At 32.3% G+C, this 25,219-nt stretch overlaps 2 protein-coding genes across 3 annotated transcripts in view; one reads left to right on the top strand and one right to left on the bottom strand.

Annotated features, from left to right (window-relative positions):
• Positions 1–6,437: 6,437 nt before the first annotated feature.
• On the top strand, positions 6,438–18,903 carry KLRF1 (killer cell lectin like receptor F1). The gene is made up of 7 exons (XM_074326031.1): positions 6,438–6,623; positions 9,492–9,590; positions 10,417–10,563; positions 10,731–10,766; positions 15,681–15,820; positions 16,212–16,324; positions 18,342–18,903. Exons 1-7 carry the CDS (start codon positions 6,539–6,541, stop codon positions 18,448–18,450), a joined length of 729 nt encoding a protein of 242 aa, XP_074182132.1. The 5' UTR covers positions 6,438–6,538; the 3' UTR covers positions 18,451–18,903.
• Positions 18,902–25,219, bottom strand: part of CLEC2B (C-type lectin domain family 2 member B) — a 23,728-nt gene continuing 17,410 nt past the window's right edge. For both annotated transcript variants that reach the window (XM_074326032.1, XM_019713470.2), the window contains 2 exons: positions 23,697–23,807; positions 18,902–22,770 (listed from right to left, as the gene is read on the bottom strand). In XM_074326032.1, the coding sequence (XP_074182133.1) occupies position 22,770; positions 23,697–23,807 (112 nt within the window). In that variant the 3' untranslated portion in view covers positions 18,902–22,769. The remainder of the gene's footprint in view (positions 22,771–23,696; positions 23,808–25,219) is intronic.

Below are 25,219 nucleotides of genomic sequence, written 5' to 3'. Positions count from 1 at the left end.
TTTGTTGGGAATGAATCACAGTTCAAAGTTTCCCTTTGCCAGGACAAAAGCTTCTCTTTTTTACACACACACTTGATTTTGAGATACCTCCCTAATTAACATCCTGTATGTAAACCTCTATCTCAGAGTCTGTTTCCTAAAGAACTTGAACAGCAACACAGTCTGAAGAAATATGGGGGGGGGGGGGCATATCTTAGCCAAACAGTGAATTTTCATCCTTGACCTTTTCAGTTTTTTGGATAGTACATGTATATTTTACTCCCTACATGCAATACTACAAAAGAATGAGCAGATATAGAATTTCTCTGTAGCCTGTATCTTCAAAACAGCTGCTTCTCCAATTTCTCTTTGCATATGACATTTTTGAAGAATGATTATAATGAATATTTTGACTCTCCAATTAACACATGGAAATTCATATTTTGCATGAAATATATCACATTTGTAGAAACCATGAAATGACTCATACAAAAACAAACAAACATGGTTCTACTTACTGAGGTTAGAGTACATAGATCCATATTTTATTTTATCAGCATCTTCATTGCCCATTTTTAAAGTGATCATTTTAAGCAGGGGAATGGTGTAGTCTGGCTGACAACCTCCCAAAACCATATTATTTCAGCATATGATTTTCAAAAAAAAAAAAAAAAAAAAAATAGAAAGGTGCTGAGAAGTCAAAATTTATAATTATGACTAGTATGGCTGAGGTTATGTATCTATATTTTTTCATTGACCTAATAATTGGCTTGAGTGGTAGGTGTACTGAATTGAATATGATGAAATGATAAAATCAATGAGCATATAGTATCCAGAAATATAATAGAGCATACCAAATATTAAATTGATGAATAAAATAGGAAATATCTTTATTTATCCAGACTTTCAACTTCAAAACACTAGTGTTCCATGCTTCTCAATGAATATCAGAAAAGCAAGAGCCATGAAAGGTAAAAAGATGAATGCCATGATCCCTTCCCTGGATGTCTGCAGTCTGATTTTAGGCTTAAGCGTCATAAATAATTCATTTTATTTGCAAAAATGTAGTTGAAAATGATATAAGTATATAATTACACAAGATAATAAAAGGGAGAGATTTAATAATAAACCTTTAATAGTAATAAGCCTTAAATGTATGTTAAACTAGTTGTAGAGACTATACTTCTCATTCTTGCTTTCAATATTGAAATAATTTTTCAGGTGGCCAGGTTTTAGAAAACTAATCTATCACTTTTCATTAAAGTCTCAATTCATTTGCAAGCAAATAAGCATGTAACTCCCACACATCTGTTTCCTTTACACGTTTCTCTTTATTTCACCACAAAAGCTACATAATTTATAGGAAGTCAATTTAACTTTTTTATTTAGAAACAAGAAGTTACAAAATTCAAGGCTATTTTTAGGGGTACTGCAAGTTTATAATTTCATTCAATGTTTAAGAAAAAGAATTACTTAATTGAGGTCACAGTTTGTACCTCTGGTTAATATAAAAAAAATAAACAACCTAATACAAAAAATAGGTCAAACTAGCAAATAATTGAATTAATCCAAAAGGAGATAAAACGAGAACGAATGAGTGTAAACGTAGAACCCAATGTACCTTAAAATCCAGTGAAGCAAAAAAACAATCTGAGCACCAAGTGGGTTGGAATTGTAAAATTTTTTTAGTAAGCGGAATCACCTTTGCATCACAATGATAGTGAAATTAGTGTCTCTTGTCACCGCTATGTGACTTGACTAATATAATTTGGCTATTCTTCTGCAATTAAATCCACTTTTCTGCCTACACTATACCTGCACTTGAATAGACCTACCTAATTGGGGAATAACACAAAATCATGTTGAAATGTCCCATTGTAAAAGTATTTACAACCCTAAATATCTATTCCCCTCCTTCCTTCCTCCTACCCTCTCCTTCCTTATTCAATTTCTCTTGCATGGAACCCTCCTAAGTCACTGGTGGTTCCTTCTGTCTCCCCTGCAGAATCCTTCTTTCCTCTCTTGTTTTCTTCTACCTACTTTATCTACATGAGCTTCTTAGATGATCCCATCCAGCCCCATGGCATTAATGGTAGCCATATTCTTAGAACCTATATATTTTTGTACCCTGACCTTCTTCTTACATTCTGTACCTATCAACTCCTTACCCAAAATATGTACTTCTATGTCAAATAGGGATCTTAAACTTAAAATATGCAAAACTAAACTTCCAATTCTGCCTTTTTTTTTTTACCAGGTTATCCTCCAGTTTTTTTATGTCTCTAATGGTAATTTCATCTCAGTAACTCAGAAAAAAAAAATCCTAAATCATCTGTTTCCTCTTTTTTCTAAAACACTACATCTAACCCATCTGTGTGCATCCTTGAGTTCTTCCTTCATACATATGAAATCATCACTTCCACTGTTACTACTGTATTTCAATCTAACACTAACTCTTGCATGCCATTGTTACAAGGTTTTAATTGTGATCTTTCTGCTTCTGCGCTTGAAGACTTTGCAAAGCAACCCCATTTTAATGCCTGGATATTGCTTTATTTTTCTTCCAGGTACTTCCTTACCAACTGAACTGTTATATAGTTTTTGTTTGTTTGTTTTTTGTGCATCTTTCTCTATTCAAATGTAAGCAGCATAAAAATATCACTGTTGTTGTATTCATTGCTATATCCCAGTGCCTAAAACACTGCCAGGCAGATAACAATGTTCAATAATTTTTTGTTGAATGAATGAGTAAATCAATGTGTGCATATGATAGTGAGTGACAAAGTGAGTAGATCGAGGGTGGTAGTATTGAAAAAGGTGGTTAGAGAGGACTTCTCTGAATAATTCAGGAGATTTCCTCTAAGGCTTTGCATTTGTAGCTACAATAGTGCCCAGGAAAGAATCAGACACTACAGAAGTGATGTGTAGATATCAACTCCAAGAAAAAAGACACAGAAATCCTTATAACTTTAGGGTGTCATGTATTCTCTTTACCTGCATTCTGCTTTGAAAGATGCCATGACTCAGTAGCTGTCAAAAAATTTCGTTACCAATCGTCCATTAGATACCCAGCTTGCTGAAAATATCTCCTGCTCTTTTTGTTTCTAGGCCGATGACATTGGTGATATCTTGGTAGGGAGTCTAGTCTCAGCAATCAGTTTTTTATACACTTTGTATTGCACTGATTCTTTTTCTTGGATCAGTCAACCATGAAATATTTATCATCATTTAAGTTTGCATCCTCAAGACTTTGCATACCTATGCTGGAGAAGAATGATGGAAATGTAAAGAGCGGTGGAGTGCAGACGTTTGCAGCACTGTGAGGATGAACACGTTTTTACATGGGCTTTAGGTAGATCCACCTGATTGACAATGTTAGTCTTCACATTCAGCTGGACTATTCAAATATTAAAAATTGAGCTGAGATCTAGATGGTGATTGTGTTTTAGTTTGGGAAGATATTAATATTGTTGCCATTGTTACTATTTAATATCTGATAGTTGAAGACACCACAAAATTCTTTCTTTATGGGGAAAGAAATTTTGGCACTTCTGCTGTATTCTTCGGACTAAATCTTAAAATTATTTTTCCAATATTTTCAAGGTCATTATTGACCCATTGCTATATACTTTATTCAGTACTCAATTTTCCCCTTAACGGACTTGTGAGAAGAATTTGACACAATTGATATTTTCCTTTCTTTCATGAACTTTCTTCTTTTGGCTGCTAGAGAAATAGTACTAGTAATACCATTAATATTGAAATCATCATCTTCACTACTGTAGCACTTCCACTGACTCCACCACTACCAATCTTCTCCTGTGAAATAAGCATAAAAGTTGTTCTTTGTCTCATATTAACTCTCTTGTGTGTTTTTTTAATTATTCATATTTGTGACTACTATATGTAGCTTCCTATGTGATCTGATTTGACAGTGGAAAACTTGTGTAGAATGTTATTTTTATGAGCTTGTATTGAAGTTCCATACTCATGGTGAAATTTCTTGTGTTAATATATACATAGAAAGAAATATTTATGGGAGGAAATTAACAAAAGATATATATATATATATATAGTCTTATATATATGTATATATATGTGTATACACATAATAATTAGTCCATTGACAAAATTATGTCTTCATTCAATGGGATAGTCCTAGTTTTTATTTCTTTTCAAACATACAAAGGAGATAAAAATGTCAGATTCCAGGATATTGCATAAATTAGAGCTAAACACAAATTTGTTTTCATTTTTCACTGCACCTTTGATCTCAATTCAAAGCAATATAAAACATTCAGATATTTTCTCTGGGAACCCACCTTCTACTTTGTTTTCTCAGCATAATTTAAGACAACGACGTCTCAGGAAAAAAAAATCATGTTATCATTTTTTGCAATATTTGAAATGTAACTTTTTAACAGAAGTTTACACAGATCTTAGTGTGACTTACTTTGACACATGCCTAACACACAATTCATTAATTCCATTTTTTACTCCTTAAAAAAGAAAATTAATTAATTTTACAGTAATATTAGAATTTTCAGGCCTATGAAGGGCTGTGTCATGCGGGGTGGCCTGCGGGGTCTCTGGTCCTCCTCCCCACATAAGAACGCAGGATATGGTGAGGCCAAAAAGGAACACCCAAGGAGCCATAGAGAGGGGAGTCATCTCACTACAATCTCATTGGTGGCTGGGTTGGAGACACAGGAAGCAGGAGCCACATGATCTGCAATCCACACTCAGCCATACCACGTGCTTGCCAGCCACCATCTTCTTGCTGGCCCTATTTACTGCTAGCATAGCCACGGCAGTTATATTAGTGGCCAATGTCTCACTGGTTACAGCTGATGGCCAACTAGCCACAGCTGAAGGCCATGCAATCACAGTTGATGGCCATTTACTACCTGAGCCAGCACCTTTCTATGTGAGGCCGAGAGCCTGGAAACTGCTCTCTGGGGCTCTCCCCACAGATTGTTTGACACGGGGTATTCAAAACAGATTGGCATTGCGAATATTTCAACTTAAACTTTTGTAAGTTATTTTTGCTGGGCATTCTTAAGAGGAAATATGTTTACAAAGCAATAAAATTTGTTTATTTGTGGCATATGTGTTTTTCATATAATAAAAATGAAACCAAAAACCTCTAGTTTTATTACAGATTTCAGGGGCGTTGACTTTAGTACACTGAAATTACAGATCAACAGCGTAGATGTTCATTGTTTTCAGCTATCATTTTTTTTTATTAGTTTCAGGTGCACAAAACAAAGTAATACTTAGACGTTTATCATTTATATCCCTCACACTGTGTCAACCCCCCTCCCCCCATCCACTATCCCTCTGACATTGCACACAGCCATTACATTTCCACTGTCTCTATTCAGCTATCATTTTTAAACCTTCAATTCCACTTGTGAACTGGTGCTCTCTGGTGGTTGTTTGAGGACTTAGACAAAGAGCCTGCTACTGTGTGATCGGCAGATGGACAAATCTGTGCAAACAATGAAGTACAAATCTTCCACGCTGCATTCCCGGCAAATATTTCTCTTCCCCTAATTGAATACCTTCACCAAATTCTACCTTCTCATTCAGTCTTTTGCCAAATAATAGTGGACTCTGGTGGCTAAAGTTATGGGTTTTCATTTCAGATTTGCTACAGCTGCCAGAGATTTGGGAGCTGGCTGCCAAAACTTTAAACCACTTTATCTCAACATATCAAGTTAGTGGTTCCTGAATTATATTACTCTTTTTAGTTGGGGCTGAAGGAAACATTTTAGAGAAATAGAAAAATGCTAAACTAGGTTTGGTGATGGTTGCACACATCTATATATTTGCTAAAGTTTAACCAATCATATACATACAATAGGTGAATTTCATGATATCTAGATTAGGCCTCATCAAAGGTAAAGAAAAAAAATTTCTACCCTGCCTTATGAATATTGGGCATTCTCTTCAAATACCAGTAAGGGTCGTTGGAAAATATGGTTTCTTTCCTACATTTTCTCCAAACTTTTATTTTACATTTAGAATGTTTTTAGAATGCCAAAAATTGCCAGTATTTTTCTTCAAATTGCATAATTATATTATTAGCATAATTTTTAATCAATGTTGTTTTAGGATCAGAAAATAATTTAACTGTTAGGTAATTGCAAGCTATTATATTAAATCAAATATCACTATAAGGGAGTGTAATTGAAAATTTACATATTTAGGCTAAAAATAGGCAACTCTAAAAGGGGTACAATTTCCACTCCTCTGACGTTCTGGGATTATCAGGAGACATTTTTAAAAGAACAAATATAATTTTAAATTCAATATGTGGTGGGTAGTTGAGAAATTATATGTTATCTGGGTCATGAGAGAAAAACAAACATTTCCTCTGAGGTTTTCACCAAAGATAAATGTGTGAACCCTTGTATGTACCCTGAGTGGACAAGTTGAGGACAAATTAGTAGTCTGAGGACAAAGCTCTGATTAGCATCAGGTTTATTATATTCTTATTTCATATCATAGTTTAAAAACATACATATACATACACATACATTCACTAACATTGAAAATGCAAGACGAAGACAGATACATGACATTGAATGTGCAGTTGAAAAAAAGGAATTCAATCCAAACATCCCAACTTAAATTTAAAGGTATGGAATTTAGTATTTTTTTTCAAGTATGTGAATTAATAAGGTTATGTATTTAATATGGATTAATATTAACATGGATATTATTAATATGGGTAATAATTTCCAATATTCTGTTCTTGTCTGTTCTTGAACTGTTTCTTTTCTTTTCTTTTCTTTTTTTTTTTCGGTGCTTCCCTTTCTTTGTCTTTGTCTTGTCATCTCTCTTTCTCTGTCTGTCTGTGTCTCTCTCATTTATCAATGTGGGACTAACAGTTATTTGTCTTTAAAGTGATATTTTATCTCATATAATTTCTTAAATATATTCTCAGGAAATATATATATTGAATTCAAACTAATAATTAAAAAATGAATATTTGGTGTCAGTCATCCACCTCATTATTCATAAAATATAGCATTTTAAATAGCAATTTTTAATTCAGCTTTAAAATACGTTTTCTACCAGGTGAACAATTTTGTTTTGGAAAATAGAGACATTAACCTGAAAGATTACAAAATACACTTGCTCCTCTGTGCAAACTTTTTGCACACTCAGTTTGTAGATGTCACTTGGAAATCAGAATATATTTTGGTGAATAAAAGGAGCTCAGGAAGTTACAAATAATAAATTTGCAATTTCTATTTATTTAAGTAGTATATGCTAATATTCATCCTTTACTAATGTATCCTTTGCTAATGTTTAGTAAAGCTTGCTAAGTTTTAGTAAATCTTGGGGTGACTAAAACATTGCATTTGAATCTAATTGACAAATTAAACCTTGTTATTACACACAGAATTTTCTTCGCACTAATAATGAGAAATTATAAGTTTTGCCCTATACGTAAAGTTTCAGAATCACTATAGAAGTAGTATCACTAATAATATAATTACTTAAAACAGATTTAAAATGTTTATGCATTTTGTTTTGTCCTTAGTAAATTTTCATTCCATTGGCCTTGCACAAAGTGTTTTAAAATCACTTGAACTAATTCCTTTCTCTACAGGTAAGTCACTAACTTACTACCCAATTAGGATTCTTTACTTCACATTCCAATTTATTGGTAGGGATCACTTTAAAAAATTTTTGTTTATCTTATTCTATAATTATGCATATGTAAACATATGCAATTATAATGATATATAATACATATTATACAATATAATTATAATTACTTTATAACAATGTAAAATATTTAGAAGTCAAATCTATGTGATAAGGTACTTCCAGTTATCTCCAATGTCCATAAAGCCAGCACCCATCCTGTTCCTTTCACCCCATTTAACTACTTTATCCAACTAGTCCCCCTTTTGATGGACATGGATGATATTTGTATTCTTTTTCTATTATACTCCTATTAGAAATAGTGTTGCAATGTCTTGCACATATGTCTTTTCATACTTCGCCAATATGTCACCAGGACGGATTCCTAGGAGAGAGATCGCTGTATGATAATGTAAATGCCTATTTAATTTTGCTAGTTTTTTTTCCCAAATATCCCTCCATAGAATTGTACTTTTTCATATTTCTATCTTTTTAAATGTTTACTTGGCTAGTTCTTAATGTGCTCTGATAATAATTTATTTGATTTATAAAAATAAACAAATAACTTTTTCACATACGTTGAATTCTTGGAACTTATTGGTTATCATTCATTACTAATGTATCAAACTATTCAAAAATAATCTGGGAAATGCAGTGTATTCATTAACTGAATTCGGATGTATCTTATTTTACTATGTTTGTCAATATTATGTTAAGAGAAAAATTGTGTACTGTTTCTCTGAACTACTACTGTTCTACATGGCTTGACAGAGTTTCGCAACTTCAAATGTAGTTCCTCTATTTCCATAGGTTTAAAGAGAATTTAGAATATGAAATCAGTATTAATAATTCAATTTATTGACTGAACAGTAAGGAAATCACAGTTATGGGAGTGATTTCTTATCAATCATTGTGATGCATTTGCAAAAATTATCTTTGATAAGGACATAAACTATTATGCAAAATATGGATGCTGTAAATATATTTAGTATAAACCAATTACTCATACAATTCTATAAGCCAGTGTCTACCAATATAATTTGTCTTAATGAGGTTGAGAAACATAACAACATTTACACTTGAGACACTGGATGAGTCTCTTTGCTTTCTGTCTAATGATATCAGTATGTTGATTAATAGCCATCACTGAGTGCACACTCTTATCTTCAACCTAGCAGTGCTGGTACATGAAAAATAAAACATTTGTCACTCTAAAAGAGGTTACCATCTAAAGAGAAGCTGAAGCCCCATTATTACATGGATTAGAAAGAATTTTAAGACTTTTTTTAGATTAAAATAGCAGGTTCCAGGAGTCATATTTAGTTTTGATTCATATTACATCCTTAGTAAATTAAACAGGTGAAATGACTTGTGAATATTAAAGCAAATGATTAATTTGAAAGTATTTATTTGTGTGTGTGTGTGTGTGTGTGTGTGTGTATATATATATATATATATATATATATATACACACACACACATATGACTGTACATGCCCACATTCCTGAATGTGTGTGTGAGTGTTTGTGTGTGTGTGTGTATGTGTATGTGTGTTTGGGAAATTATTAGGTGTATATATTAAAAGTCTTTTTTCCCACTGGTTAATTATGTCAAATATTAGCAGTTATTTTAAGATTCAATATAACTTGTATCATAGCTTCTGACCATCAGAGTATTATCATTATTAAATAAAATAAATATGTATTTTTCTATTTAGTTAAGTTTTATGCTTTTGATTGCCTAATATCCTTTGAATTCAAAACTAACATTATATACAATTCTATTATTACAATTCTATCACTTCTTGGAAACGTACTTTTCTAAGCTAATTCATATGATTAATTTCTCAGATTGTTCTGTGATATTGCACAGGTATAAAATCTTGTTGGGAATATCTGGAACAGTAAATGGTGTTCTGGTTTTGACTTTGATCTCCCTGACTCTGTTGGGTAAGTTAAAAGTTCTTTAATAAATAAACATACAAAAAATATTTACTTTTCTCTTATGACTCTTCATATTCATTCATTCTTCCTTATGTACAAAGCCGTATGTTACACTTCATAATAATGTATTTAATATTCAGTAAAAACAAGTATCTTGTTCTTAGGTGGCATACAGTCTGATAGGAGGAAAGTGTGTGTGTGTGTATGTGTGTGTGTTTGAGATAAGACGTGTATTTGGAAACCATATTTTTGATTTATCAGATAGTTGTGAATAGAATTCCATAATTTTTCTTAAACATTTTAATACATTTTATCTAAGATTGTATTTCGTTTACTCTTGGTTTTGTCCAACAAACATTTACTGAGAAACTACTACACCTCAAGCATTAGTACAAATTTCCAAAGTTAAATAAAAAAGGAATATCATGTTGAGGAATGTCATATTCTAGTAGAAAAAACCGATTTTAGATAAATATGTATGGTAAAATGGCGTAAACACAGCATCATAAGTTTCAGCAAAACATCAAGAAAGCATGGAAAGAGATGTGTGCTCCTTAGAGCAGGAACTTTGCTTGATTTACTACTGTATCTCCAGTTCTTAGGACAAAGCCTGGCATAGAATGGATCCTAAATAAATATGTGTTCTATAAATGAATTAATTGTGTAATATTTGAAATTATTTTTCATTAAACATGATAATAAAAAAAGAAATTTCTAGTTATCCCTTCAGTTATTTCTTGTTCCAATTATCAGAATGAATCTAAAGAATTTGTCTTTGAGACATTGCACAGAGAAGATATTTATCCAATCTTAAAATAATCCTATTCTCAAGTTTCTCAAGGAGTGTTGCTAAAATGCCATAAAGGAAATAATTCAAATATAAGCCAACATGATGATATTGGAAACCTGAAAGTGAATAGTGATGCGAGAGGAAATATAAGTAAAAAAGACTCAGACCACTGTGTTTCAAGAGCTACAGGTATTTCTCAACGGTTTGACCTATATTTGTTTCTATTTTTTTGGACCTTCTAAGTTTGAAAAATCTTATTGAACATGTATGCAATAGATTAAATAAACCAATGAAGAGTTTAATAAATCAACTTTTCACCCTAAACTTTATTCATATATTCTTTTATTTTTTTGCAGTGAGAGGAGAGCTGGCTGCAAAACAGGACATAAAAAGTAGGTTTTTCCCTCCAAACATTTAAAATAAAATTGAGACATATAAATATGAGAATGAGAACATAATTGTGATGATAAGGCAGTATGTAAATAACGTTTTTTGTTTTACATACTTATCCTTTTTTTGAAATACAAAACAGATTAAGTAATTACATCTAACGAATTATCCATTATGATTTTAAACTTAGAACTTCCAACCATACAGAATTTTGGAAAACTATCTGTTGTACTTTCATTTTTTTTTTTAATTTTTTGTTGTTGTTAGTTTAACGTTTTAACACTTAACTCTTTGAGACTTGGACATTTATTTTATAGTATGATATGAGAGGAAGATGCAGATTCATTTATTTTATAATTATTTATCAAAAGATTTTTCTCTAATTCCCTAGTTTGTGTTGTCCCTTTTATCACGTATGAAAATGTCGTGTATATTATGGTTTACTCTTTTCTTTTGAATTATTTGTTTTACATATACAAGTCACAAACCAATTAAAAATTGTAGTTTTACCACTTATTTTATCTAATTCCTCGTTATGTTGGGTATTATATGGAACCTTTTTAGGGGTAAGGAAGCTTTGATAGGTAAACATGGAATCACATAACCACTATTAAACGTTGATTAAAGTCAATCTAAATACTGTATATCAAATTATAAGATAATAATTTTCTATTACTTTTTTCTTCTTGTTTAATTGAGATAATAGTCACAAACATAAAGTTAAATATTTAAAATTAAACAATTCAATGATGTTAGAACATTCAAATGTACAACCACCATATCTGTCTAGTTACAAAACATTTCATCACCCCTCCAAAAAAGAAATCCCACACCTAATAAGCAATTACTTTCCATCTCCTGTTCCCCCAGCCCTTACTAATTACTAATCAGCTTTCTGTCACTATGGATTTACCTCTTCTGGCTTTTCATATAATGGAATCATGCACTATTTGACCTTTTGTGTCTTGCCTGTCGTACTTAGCATAACATTCTGAAGTTTATCTATGTTGTATCATGTATCAGCATTTTATTTCTTTTTATTACTGAATAATATTCCATTATATGTATGCGTATATACCACAATTTGTTTAAGGTGGCAATAGTGACCAATGTGGTCCACAGATTGAAAGAAATCTCTATCAAAATTCTAATGTTTTTTCTTTTTTATTATTAGTTTCAGGTGCACAAGATAAAGCAAAACTTAGACGTTTATCATTTATATCCCTCACACTGTGTGAACCCCCCTCTCCCCATCCACTATCCCTCTGTACGTTCCCCAAATTAATTTTCAAACCCCCATGACCATCTTCTGGTTACCGACCATTTTTCAAAACCTCTCACCTTCCCCTTATCCCCACCCCCCCGCCCCTCTAGCAACCCTCAGTTTCTCCTCTATGTCTCCAAAACTGTCTCCGATTAGTTCATTCACTTATTCTTTTCTTTAGATTCCGCATATAAGTGAGACCATATGGTATTTGTCTTTCTCTTTCTGACTTATTTCACTTAACATAATGTTCTCTAGGTCCATCCATGTTGTTGCAAATGGTAAGATTTCTTTCTTCTTTATGGCTGCGTAATACTCCATTGTATAAATGTACCACAGTTTCTTAATCCAGTCATCTACTGATGGGCATTTTGGTTGTTTCCAGGTCTTGGCTATTGTGTATAGTGCTGCAATAAACATAGGAGTGCATAAAGATTTTTGAATTGGAGTTTTGGATTTCTCCGGATAGATACCTAGGAGTGGGATTGCTGGATCATAAGGTAGTTCCATTTTCAGATTTTTGAGATACCTCCAAACTGTTTTCCATAGTGGCTGCACCAATCTGCATTCCCACCAACAGTGCACCAGCGTTCCCTTTTCTCCACATCCACGCCAGCACTTGTTGTTTGTTGATTTATTGATGATAGCCATCTTGACTGGGGTGAGGTGGTATCTCATTGTGGTTTTTATTTGCATTTCTCTGATGGTTAGTGAGGTTGAACATTTCTTCATATGTCTGTTTGCCATCTGTATGTCCTTTTTAGAAAAATGTCTCTTCATGTCCTCTGCCCATTTTTTAATTGGGTTGTTTGTTTTTTTGGAGTTGAGTTGAGTGAGTTTTTTATAAATTTGTGATATTAACCCCTTATCAGATATATCATTGGCAAATATCTTTTCCCATTCAGTAGGATCCCTTTTTGTTTTATTGATGGTTTCCTTTGCTGTGAAAAAGCTTTTTAGTTTGATGTAATCCCACATGTTTATTTTTTCTCTTACTTCCCTCATGCGAGGGGATATATCAGTAAAAATCTTACTCCGGGTAATGTCTGTGAAGTTTCTTCCTATATTTTCTTCTAGGAATTTTATGGTTTCAGATCTTACATTTAAATCTTTAAGCCATTTTGAATTTATTTTTGTATGTGGTGTAAGGAGGTGATCCAGCTTCATCTTTTTGCATGTGTCTGTCCAAGTTTCCCAGCACCATTTATTGAATAGACTGTCTTTACCCCACTGTACATTCTTGCTTCCATTGTCATAGATTAAATGGCCATATAGGCATGGATTTATTTCTGGACTCTCTATTCTGTTCCATTGATCTATGGGTCTGTTTTTATGCCAGTACCATGCTGTTTTGATTACTGTAGCCTTGTAGTATAATTTGAAGTCAGGTATTGTTATACCTCCCACTTTGTTCTTATTTCTCAAGATTGTTGAGGATATCCAGGGTTCTAATGGTTTTTTTATCTGCAGTAATGGGTGAGGTGATCCTAAAATTCATATGGAATTGCAAAGGATCTTGAATAGCAAACTGTCTTGAAAAAGAAGAAAACATTTGAAAGATTCACATTTTCCAATGTCCAACTTACTACAATCAACAGTAATCAAAACAGCATGGCCTTAAGATAGACATATAGATCAATGGAATAGAACTGAGGATTCAGAATTAAGTTCATACACCTAGGGCCAAATGATTTTTGACAAAGATGCCAAAACCATTCAATGTAGAAAGAACAATGTTTTCAACAAATGGGCTGGGTTAACTGGATAGCCACATGCAAAAAATGAATTTGATACTTAGTTCATACATTATAAAAAAATCAATTCAAAATGGATCGAAGACCTAAATGTAAGAGCTAAACTATACAATTGTTACAAGAAAAAAATAGATGTAAATATTCATAACCTTTGATTAGATAATGATTTCAAATACGATATTAAAATCACAAGTGACAAAATAAAAAATAGATAAAATAAATATCATCAAAAGTAATGACATTTATCAAAGGACATTATAAAGAAATTGAAAAGACAACACACCAAATAGGAAAACTTATTTGCAAATCATAAATCAAATAGATCTGTATTATCCAGAATATATAAAAACTCATAACTCCAAAACAAACTAAAAACCCCTAAAGAACTCAATTAAAAATTGGGCAAAAGACAAAACAGACATTTCTCAAAGAAACTATATAAAAGATATACAAAAGACTAATAAGCACATGAAAAGTTGCTTAAATTGATTAGTCATTAAAACCACAATGGGAAACCACTTCGTACCCACCAGGACAGCTATAATGAAACAAAAATAACAAATGTTGTTGAGGATGAGGAGAAATTGTTCATACATCACTGATAGAAATGTAAAATGGTGTGCACTGTGGAAAACAATTTGGCAGTTCCTCGAAAAGTTAAATATAGAATTATCATATCACCCAGCAATTCAAATCTTAGGCATATACCCAAAAGAATGAAAAGCATATCCATACAAAAATTCATACATAAATGTTTATAGCAGGTGTATTCATAATAGCTAAAAATAGCCCAAATATCCATCAGTTGATAAATGGGTAAACAAAATGTGCTATACCACCATGCAATGGAATATTACACAGCCATAAAATGGATCGAAGCACTGACATACGTTTTAATTGGATGAACCTTGAAAATTTTATGCCAAGTGAAAAAACCAGACACAAAAAGCTACATATTATATGATTCCATTTATATGAAATGTCCACCATAGTCAAATCTGAAGAGACAGAAAACAAATTAGCGATTGCCAAGGCTAGGAGTAAAAAGAATGGGTAGAGGCTGCTTTATGGGGTTTCATTTTTGGGTGATGAAAATATTTTGGAATTTGATGGTAGTTGTGTTTGCACAACATTGTGGGTGTACTAAAACCAGCAGCATTTGCATTTTAAATGATTAAGTGGTGAATTTTATGTTATATGAATTTTACTTCAGTTAAAAAAAGAAGATTGTAATAGCCACAAGTTTGAATAGTTACATTGGCCTGCACTTACATTTTTATATATACTTCACTTTCTCTCATTATTATGCCAGAAGTCTCAGATATTTTCAATTTGAGAATACCTCAGTTTAATTTTAATTGAAGAAAAATCAAAAGACTTGATGAACTTGCAATTATAAAAAGGTTTGATAAATTAATATCATTTAATATCAAAAGGAAGATAGTAAAATAGATTTACACACATAAAACAAGGATAGAGATTCTAATACTATATATGGATAAATTCAAAGCAAATGGTATAGATACTATTTTATCTAATCTCTCAAATAGCATTGATGCAATGTATATCTTAATGGGTTCATGTTATTTTAGTAATTATACATTTAGTAATTATATGGTAATTTAGTTACTATATTTAGTAATTATATTTAGTAATTAGATCATGGCACAAAAAAGATCCCTCATATCTGGCTTTTGCTTTATCTTACTAAATTAATTTTCTTAAGTCCCAGGAATTATTATTTGTATTTTGGATACCTTTTGAGTCTGAACACTTTGTGATGAGTGATTTTATCATAGCTCCACTCTTATTCATATAACACATAAGTATTCTCACAGTTGATTTTCAGAGATACATATATAATTTAATTTCTCTTTGTTTCCCACATTTGCCTATAGGATTGTGCCCATCAGAATGGCTCAAATATCAAGAAAAATGTTATTGGTTTTCTAATGAGTTGAAAAGTTGGAATGACAGCTACAGGTATTGTTTGGGAAGAAAATCTCATCTACTAATCATTCAGGACCACCTTCAAATGGCAAGTGGTTTCGTATCATGGTTATGGTATTAGCCTCATTACAGTTAAAAATAGCTTTCCTCAAATTTCTTCCCACCCTTCCATTAAATTATTATTTACCTTGATTACTGAGTTTTCGGCACCATCTTAAATTTGTGTTTGAAGCCACTGCCTCACTTGACTCATGCTAATCCTGGTCTGAATATTTGCACTGAATTTGCCAGTAGTGTATGTGTATGTATATAATATATAACATAGTTATATAATGTGTGTGACAATTAGATATGAATTAAGTAGCATAAGAATCCTCATGCAGAGTGCTAGGTGTCCAATAAAATTTTAAAGTTTTACTTAGTATGTTTGAATTATTAAAATATTATGTTCCTTTAGTCACTCATTACCCACTTTTTAGGCTTTTATACAGAAAAATCTAAAACAATCAAACTACGTGTGGATTGGGCTTAACTTTACCTCCCAGAAGAGGACATGGACCTGGGTGGATGGTTCTCCATTAGATTCAAAGATGTGAGTCTTTACAAAAAGACAACCTGATTTATTGTTTATTGTGAAACTTGTCTTCATAAATCTCTAAGTCCACCCAAATCCACTCTGACATAGTTCTTGGTATTGAAGAATTGAAAGGATGAAAAATAATTTAATGTTCACTGGAGTAATGATAGATATTTTGGTTTTATTTTCAAAGCAAAAGAATGGCTGTATATTTATTATTTAAAAACTACTCATCAGTTATATAGAAAGATGGACTGAACCAATGTACTTTTCTGCTGTCAAAGTTCTCGATGTTTACTTTAGCCATTTTTAGTAACTGGGAAAAAAGAAAAAACTACAGTTTTTTTTTGGTATTGTTTTATTATTATAACGGTAAAAGACAAATGAGAAATATAAGACAGAACAAAATCATCCAAAATTCTCTCCTCAATTGTATGAGATGATTGAGCATTTAAAAACTTTCATCAATATTTGTGTGCTTATATTAATTTTATGATAAACTACTTAATTAGAAATACAAATAGTAAAACTAGTAAATTCAAATCTTATCTCTATGTTGGTAGGCAGAAGAATGGTCCCAAAGATCTCCATATCTTAATCCCCAAATCCTGTGACTTTGCATGGCAAAAAAGACTTCAAGGGTGTGATTAAATTAATAATCTTGAGATAGTAACATTATGCTGGATTACCCAAATGGGCGCAATGTAATCACTAGTCCTTACAAGAGGAAGAAAGTAGATCCCAAGTCCAAGAAGGGGATGTAAAGATAAACACAGTGTTCCAATTGATATAACCATGGCCCAAGAAGTGGACAGCTTCTAGAAGCTGCAAAAGGCAATGAACAGATTTTTCCCATAGTGCCTGCAGAAGGCAGCTCTGCAGATACTTGATTTTCACTCCCATAAAACCAGTTTTGAATTGTAAGGTAGCACATTTGTGTTGTGTTAAGCCACTAAGTTTATGGTACTCTATTACAGGAGTGATAAGCAACTGATACACTAGAGCAACCAATTAATGACACTGTTGTTTCATTTTGTCTTTGCCCTTATTTTGTTATTAAATATTACTTATTTTCCATATCACTGTACTAAATTAATCAATCTAAGGAAGTCAACTGAAGCCGTTATTTGCAATGGAGAGTAAAATTGTGGGTGTGTGTCATCTGAGGGTAGAGTTGTAACAGTGAACATTATCTGGTAGACTACTTATGAACATGCTAACAGGTTTCTTCCCTCATGCCAAATCCACTCAACACTGCCTATAAGATTGAGTTTTAAATTTAGACCATGCCTAGGGATTTTTGTTCAAAATATATTCAATATAAAATTCAAATAAAAACTTGGACACAGTGTGGTTTCCAATATGATAACCCAGTACTTATTTGCCCCTTATTAATTTGGAAAATTTTATGACCATGTGTATCTTGCCCATGATTCTTAAACTTTTTCCTCAGTTTAAATAAATTCTTAACAGAATAAATCACTAACACTACAGTATATTGCAGATAATTTTATTATTGTATTTATCATATTGGTTTATGGATAAAAATACAATAAACGCACAAATTATTTAGGGCTTACATGGCTCAATTTGTATGCTGAGTTCTTTACAAACATCAATTCATTTAGCTCCATAACAATATTATGGGTTAAATATTATTATTACCATTGTACAATTTGATATGAGAAGTCAAGAAATGTTAAGTGAACTGTCCATGTAACTTAATCTTATTTTTTTAATCTAAAGGACCACATGGAACAATGCAAAGGATACTAGAACAGGATTATGGGCACACATTTATTCTTAGCTCTCTCATGTGCAAACAGACACTGTGAGAATCACAGACAGTGTGAGAACTCTTTGCCAATCACAGACAGTAATACTAAGTTACAGAGATACTGTAGTATTTAGTGAGTCAAGGTATTTGAAAATGCCTTGAAATTTTGAATTACTTTTTAATTAAACGAGGGCAAATACAAATGGATGTCTTAAGCAACAATGATTAACAATGTATTTATCCTCTTTTTTGCAGATTCTTCATAAAAGGACCAGCTACAGAAAATAGCTGTGGTACCATCAAGGAAAAGAAAATTTACTCTGAAACCTGCAGCAGTGTTTTCAAATGGGTTTGTCAATATTAGAATTAAAAAAAAAAATTGATAGTGGAATAATCAATGATCAAAAGATTTGCCTATCAGTCTCTAATATTAATCTTCATGAATAAGAATTTAAAACTGTAATTAAACACCAAAATCTCTTCTCCATTTTCCCTCTATCATCTACATTGGTCCTAGCCTCAGAGTAACCATGTTAATAATCTAAAATATATCTTTTTGATTTTTGTGCTAATATAATCTAGTGTAAATCCATGCATTTATGTTCAGCATTTTTATTCCTTTCTTTTTTATTTACAACAAATGTTATTAAATTCTGTCTACTTTTGACTGAGAAAAACAAATGCCATATGATCTCACTTATATGTGGAATCTAAAGAACAGAATAAATGAACAAATAAGACAGAAATAGACTGATAGATACAGAGAACAAACTGATGGTTTCTAGATGAGAGGGAGTTTGGGGGGCTGGGTGAGAAAGGTGAAGGGATTAAGTAGTACAAATTGATAGTTACAAAATAGTCATGGGATGTGAAATACAGTATGGGGAATATAGTCAATAATGTTACAAAAACTATGTATAGTGTCAGATTGGTACTTGACTTATCGAGGAGATTACTTCATAAATTATATAAATATCTAACCACTATACTGTACACCTGAAACTAATATAAAATAATATTGAGTGTCAACTATAATTTAAAGAATATACAGTCATGGGATATAAAGCACAGCATAGAGAATATAGTCAATGGTATTATAATACTATGTACAGTATCCATTAGGTAGTAGATTGTTGGAGGTATCACTTTGTGAGGTATGTAAATGTCTAATCACTATGTTGTTTCATACACCTAAAACTAATAATAAAAAAATGTTGGAAAAAATTGTGTTTGCTTTTCTGTATTTTGCTTTTAAAAATTATTAACAATAGCCTGTGAAAATTTTGTATAGCTCTGAGTTGCCTTATATAGTGGATTTTTACATTCTTTACTCCTTTATTGATGAGCATTATCTGTGTTTCCAGGAGTTTGCTACTTAAACTATGCTGTAACAAATATTCTAGATATCTTCTTCAATAATAATATTTTTATTTCTATGATATAAAATTTAAAACTGGAAATTCTGGGTAAAAAGTGTTAGATAGGTTGTTTACTTTAGATTTTATAAAAATGTTACCTAAATTTAGAAACTATCGCAAACTTTTAAGAAGATTATGGGTTCAGAAAAAAGAAATTAAACCTTTTTCCTGAGCTTCTTGAGAATTAGTTGCTAAATTAATTTATTTCATTATGAAATTTTAAGTATCATAGGATAATGTGTATATTTACTACAAACAAAATCTTCTACTTCATCACAGTACAATGATAAAAATCAACAAATTAACATTGTTACAGTACTACCAACAATTTCTCAGACTCCCTTCAGAGTTTGCTAGTGTCAAAATACGTAATGCTCTTTAAACATCTAGCTCACATTCATTTTCTGCATTTAGATATGTCTCTTTAGTTTCCTTCTGTTTAGAAGAGTTCCTTAGTCGCTTGACATTCATGGCCTTGACATTTGAATACTACAAGCTGGTTATTTGGTAAAATGTTCTTCAGTTTGAATTTGTCTGATTATTTCTCATGGTTATACTCAAGATAAGCCTCCTTGGCAGGAATGGCAGAGAAGGGATACAATGAAGCTGTCTTTCTCACTGCATCCTCTCAGATAGTACGCATTTTTCCTTGTTCTATTATTGGTGATATTCACTTTGTTCACATGATTAATGTGGTATCTACCATACTTAACTGTAAAGTTACTCTTTCCCTTTGTGATTTAGTATTTGTGGGAGTGAGCAAGATGGCCTTAACATTCTCCTCAGCCTGACTATAAGTTTCGTTCTTACTGACTATGCACCTCTGGCTTCCATTTTTCTTAGAGCATTTACTTTAGAAACTTGTACATGGAAATTCTTTCTATGCTCCTTTGATAGGTAACTTTTTCTTAAGGCCTCTTGAAAGCTTTACAATCCAGAAACATCTTTTTCAAGGACCAAAGAGCCATCCCTTTGAAATGTAATCGTAAAGAAGGCACCCTTATTTTTCAGTTTCTGCAGGAGGGTAGGAGACTAACTTTAGTGGGTGCCTAGCTCCAAGTTGTAAAACTACCTCCTATCATGAAGATCTGAAAAAGTTTAATTTTCCTTTGGTTAAACCACATAGAAAAATCAGATTGTGTATGATCTCCCCCTCCTCCCAGCTCTTGAAAACCCTGCTGGCTTTCGTTTCAGCAGACTTTAGTTCAGACTCAGCTCTAACCTATCTCCCTTATTCCAATAGTCTTGTATAAAGTCTTTCTTCCCTGTGTAACATTGTTTCGTGCAATTTTTGTTTCGACAGGAGGTACTTCTAAATTTTGTAAATATCTCATTTATTATTAAAATTGCAATTCATTTTTGTGGATGCCCGTTTTCACATTTTGTTAAATATGCCATAATCTTCTATTTTGAAGGTGAAATTGTTCCAAACCTTCAAGGTGACATCTGTGTCCCTGATCTCCACAATCCTTTGCTGTCTGTAGGTTGTTTTCATTGTTTTATTTTTTAATTTTTTAGTGGCATTAATCTCTGCAGAATACCAGTAACCATTTTTGCCAATGTCTGAACTGGCCTGTATGTTCTAGCCTGATTCATAAACATCAATAAAATAATTAACCAAGCAAATATAAAATTAAAACTTGGTTTCTTTTCCAAATAATTTGCCTTTCTTTGTATCTTTCAAAATATGATGTTTAACTTTCTGACTCCTCAGCTAGAATTTAAGCTCCATGTGGGCAAGGATTTTGCCCTGTTTGGATTCCTGTTTTATCCTTATTATTTAAAGCAATGCCTGATACATAATAGATGTTTAATAAATATTGGTTGAATGAAATTTGATTGATGCTATGAAGAAAATTTGCATGATACTTATTTGAATATAAAGTAGGGTGATCTGATATTGTCACTGAATTCAGTTAATACTTCATTAAATATGTAACAAATAAACATATCTGTTGAGTAGAATTAAGTAAAAAAAAGAAGAAACCTTCCAAAAGGGCCCAGATAAAGCATGAATAGGTGAAAAAAATCTTTTGAGTTTAGTGAGTCAAGATGTGAAGTAGTAGATGTCAAGAAAGTATAAGCTAGGTGTGAAATATGGATGGAAAATACAAAGTGTCATACATGCCATATAAGTGTTTCCACTTTCATTTAAATAGCAATTGGAAACCAATTAGCAGAATAACATAGGCACTTTTGAAATTTGAAGCCATTACCCTGGCTATAGTATGGGGAAAGGAATATGAGGTATCCACTATTGGGCAAGAGATGATGGATTAGTATGAATGTTTTGAAGATAAAGAGAAGTGAATTGAAATTTAAACGTTAATAGGACTTGTTGATTGACTGAAAGGGTAGAAGAGGAAGAAAGCAATGTTAAGCATAATAACATGTTTCTGTTTTTATGCAGCTAGTGGATGGTGGTTCCCTTTAATGCAGTGATGAGGACCATATTTGGGGGTAAATTATAAATTAAATTTTAGACACATTCAGGTTAAGATATAATTGAGACATTGAAGTGGAGTAGGCAGTTAGATATTAAATCTGGAACTCAGAGGAAGTTTCATTGTTGAGCATGTAAGTTTGGGATCCTTTAGGATAGATATTGATCTCAAATATGAAAAGGAGATTGCCTAAGGAGGAGTACCAAGGGAGAAGGGAAGGCCTAAAACAATAGGAAGGCTAACATATATGGCAGGGACAAAACATGTATCCTGAAAGCAGAGAAAGCAGAGCAGTCAGGGAGCCAGGAGGAATCCCAGGGGGATATGGTGTCACAGAATTCTTGGAAGACAATATTTAAAGAAAGCAGAAATAGGAAATAAATGTTAAATGCTGCTTGAGAGAACATGAGAGATGTTAACTGAAGCCAGACCATTGGATATAGCAATACAGATGGGGGATGATTTGGTGAGCGCAGCTCTTGTGCACTTTTGCGGTATGATCAGGTAAAACTAGACTGGAGTGACTGAAATGCCTGAAGGATGCATTTTCCTTGATTTAAAAAGAACCTTGAAACAAGATAGGGACATTCTAGCTCAGGCTTATATCCAAGATAGATGGAATATAGTAATGAAAATAAGCTGATCTTGGTAATATAATACAATGTATTAGTTTGCTAGCACCGTCAGAACAAAGTGTCACAAATTGGATGGTTTAAAACGACAATTCATTCTTCATCTTTCTGGCAACTGGAAGTCTGAGATCAAGGTGTCTGCTGATCTTTCAGACTGCTTGCACTAGTGGAGAATCCTCCCTTGCCTTTTCTAACAAAAGAGGGGGAAAAAAGAAGAAGAATTCGTAAACAGAAATAGAAAAGAACTGCCTTAACTTAAAAATTGTATTTAAAAAAAACTAGATAAAACATTGCTAATGGTTAAATGTTAGAAATATTTTCCTTAAAATGTGAAACACATCAAGAATATTCACCATCAGTATTGTCCTGGCAGTCCTACACATTTTATTTTTTTAAATTAAATTAAATTTTATTATTAGGTTTAGGTATACAAAACAACATAATGATTAGACACAAAGTGATGATAACCCCACCAAGTCGGCTACCCATATTAATTTGACAAGAAATAAGTAATAGTTATAAGACAGAAAAAGAACTGTTATTATTAGATACTACGTTTTGCAGTATTTAAAAGAATCCATAAATTATTAGAAAGCAAAAGAACTTTCAGAATGGATGTTGAACAGGAGAATTACCAAAAAAAGTCACATATCTGTATAGAAAAAATTATTTTAAAAGATGATAAAATTACATAATTGCAATAGCAAAAAAATAGATACATGTATAAGGATGCAAAAATAAATAATTTTCAGTAACTGTTTAGAAAAATTGTAAGTTACTTAAGAAGACAAAAATCAATACAAAATATATATTATAAATTAATGAGAAAATACTGTTATAAATACAATACTCTCAACACTGACCTATAAATTCTGTAAAATTACAAGATTCTTCTAAAATTGCTATAGAAAAGCAAAGATCCATTCCATTTGAAAAGTAAAAACACAAGTTGAAAGAAATTACTCTAACAATTATCAAAAGGTATTATATTATCAGGCTATAATATTAAAGCAGTGAAATGTTGAAAGTTAAGTTATACAGAGAGAAAGAAAGAAAGGTTACAGATATTAAAACTATCTTATCCTTGGTTACAAGCCCATGATTAGAAACATTTACCAAGTGCCTTTTTTCTTCTTGCAAATCCATTTTCTTTCTGTGTAGCATCTAGCTGTTGCTACACCATCATCACCGAGGTAAGCACATTTTCCATCTCCTTTCACATCAAACCTACAACAGAGGGATTAAACACTATGTACTAGGGAGTCTTGTGATCTCACCCTTGCCCAAATGACATATTTAAAAAAATGTCTTTCCAGAGTCCTAAAAAAGTGTGCTGTGACACAGTACTCTTGCTAGGGTTAAGATAGCTATACCAAATTGGATCCTAAAAGTCTATCTTCCAAGAATTTATATTTGTTAAACAGAAATTAAGTTAGTTACATGTAATCAGTGGAACTACCAGTTCATATAAACCAATGGTTCTTAACCTGGGGCAGTTTTGCTTTGTGGCCCCTCTTCCTCCCCACCCCCTCAAGGGACACTTGGCAATAACTGGAGACATTTTTGGTTGTCACAAGTGGAGTGGGGAGGGAGGAATTGCTAGTGTCTAGTAGTAGAGGCCAGAGATGCTACTATCATGTACAAGAAAGTGCACTTTTGAAATGAGGAAAAAAGGTGAAGGGGTTAAGAAGAACAAATTGCCAGTTATAAAAACAGTCATGGGGATGTGAAGTACAGCACAGGGAATATAGTCAAATATTGTAATATCACGTGGGTACTAGACTTATCAGGATGATCACTTTGTACATTACACAAATGTTTAATCACTATGCTGTACACCTGAAGCTAATACAATATTATATACCCCAAAGATTGGAAAACATTTATCTGTAAAGATGTATGTGCTCCGATGTTCATTGCAGCTTTATTTATGGTGGCCATGACATGGAAACAATGTAAGTGTCCTTTGATAGATGAATGGATAAAGAAGATGTGATATATATCCACAACAGAATACTACTGTACCATAAGAAAAAATGAAACAGTACCATTTGTGACAACATAGATGGATATTGAGATTGTTATGCTAAGTGAAATAAGTCACACAGAAAAAGTCAAGAACCATATGATTTCACTGATACGTGAGATATAAACCTGAAAGCAACAAAGGAACAAGACACAAATAAAGAAACAAAAACTCATAGACACAGACAATAGTTCAATGGTTACCAGAGGGTAATGCAGGTGGGGTTGTGGTAGATGAGGATAAATGGGATCAAATATATGGTGATGGAAGGAGATCTGACTCTGGGTGGTGAACACACAATGTGATATATACATGATGTATTACAGAATAGTACACTTGAAACCTATGTGATTTTACTATCCATTGTCACTCCAATAAATTTGAATTAAAAAGAAAAAAAAAAAAAAAAGTGCCCTTTCTAACAACAAAGAATTGTTCAGTCCAAAATGTCAGTTGTGCTGCTACTGAGAAATTCTAATAGAAACTAAGTGGTAAAGTCGCTGGCAGTCATCATGCTGAGGTCATATGTGCAGTGAACTCAGGTCTTTAGATCCAATGTTTTTTATTGTAAAATAGAAGATGCAAAGCCCAGGATAAATTGTACTATCAAAGC

Source organism: Rhinolophus sinicus, linkage group LG02, assembly GCF_036562045.2.
Source record: "Rhinolophus sinicus isolate RSC01 linkage group LG02, ASM3656204v1, whole genome shotgun sequence".
In the NCBI taxonomy this organism is placed as follows: Eukaryota; Metazoa; Chordata; class Mammalia; order Chiroptera; family Rhinolophidae; genus Rhinolophus; species Rhinolophus sinicus.
The sequence above is the reverse complement of the archived record's forward strand: the minus strand, read 5'-3'. Positions and strand labels throughout refer to the sequence as shown.

Coding starts and splice junctions, on each gene's coding strand:
- KLRF1 (XM_074326031.1), top strand. CDS start 6,539: ATGCAAGACGAAGACAGATACATGACATTGAATGTGCAGTTGAAAAAA. Junction 6,624..9,491: donor ATCCCAACTTAAATTTAAAG/GTATGGAATTTA, acceptor TTAATTTCTCAG/ATTGTTCTGTGATATTGCAC. Junction 10,767..15,680: donor TGCAAAACAGGACATAAAAA/GTAGGTTTTTCC, acceptor ATTTGCCTATAG/GATTGTGCCCATCAGAATGG.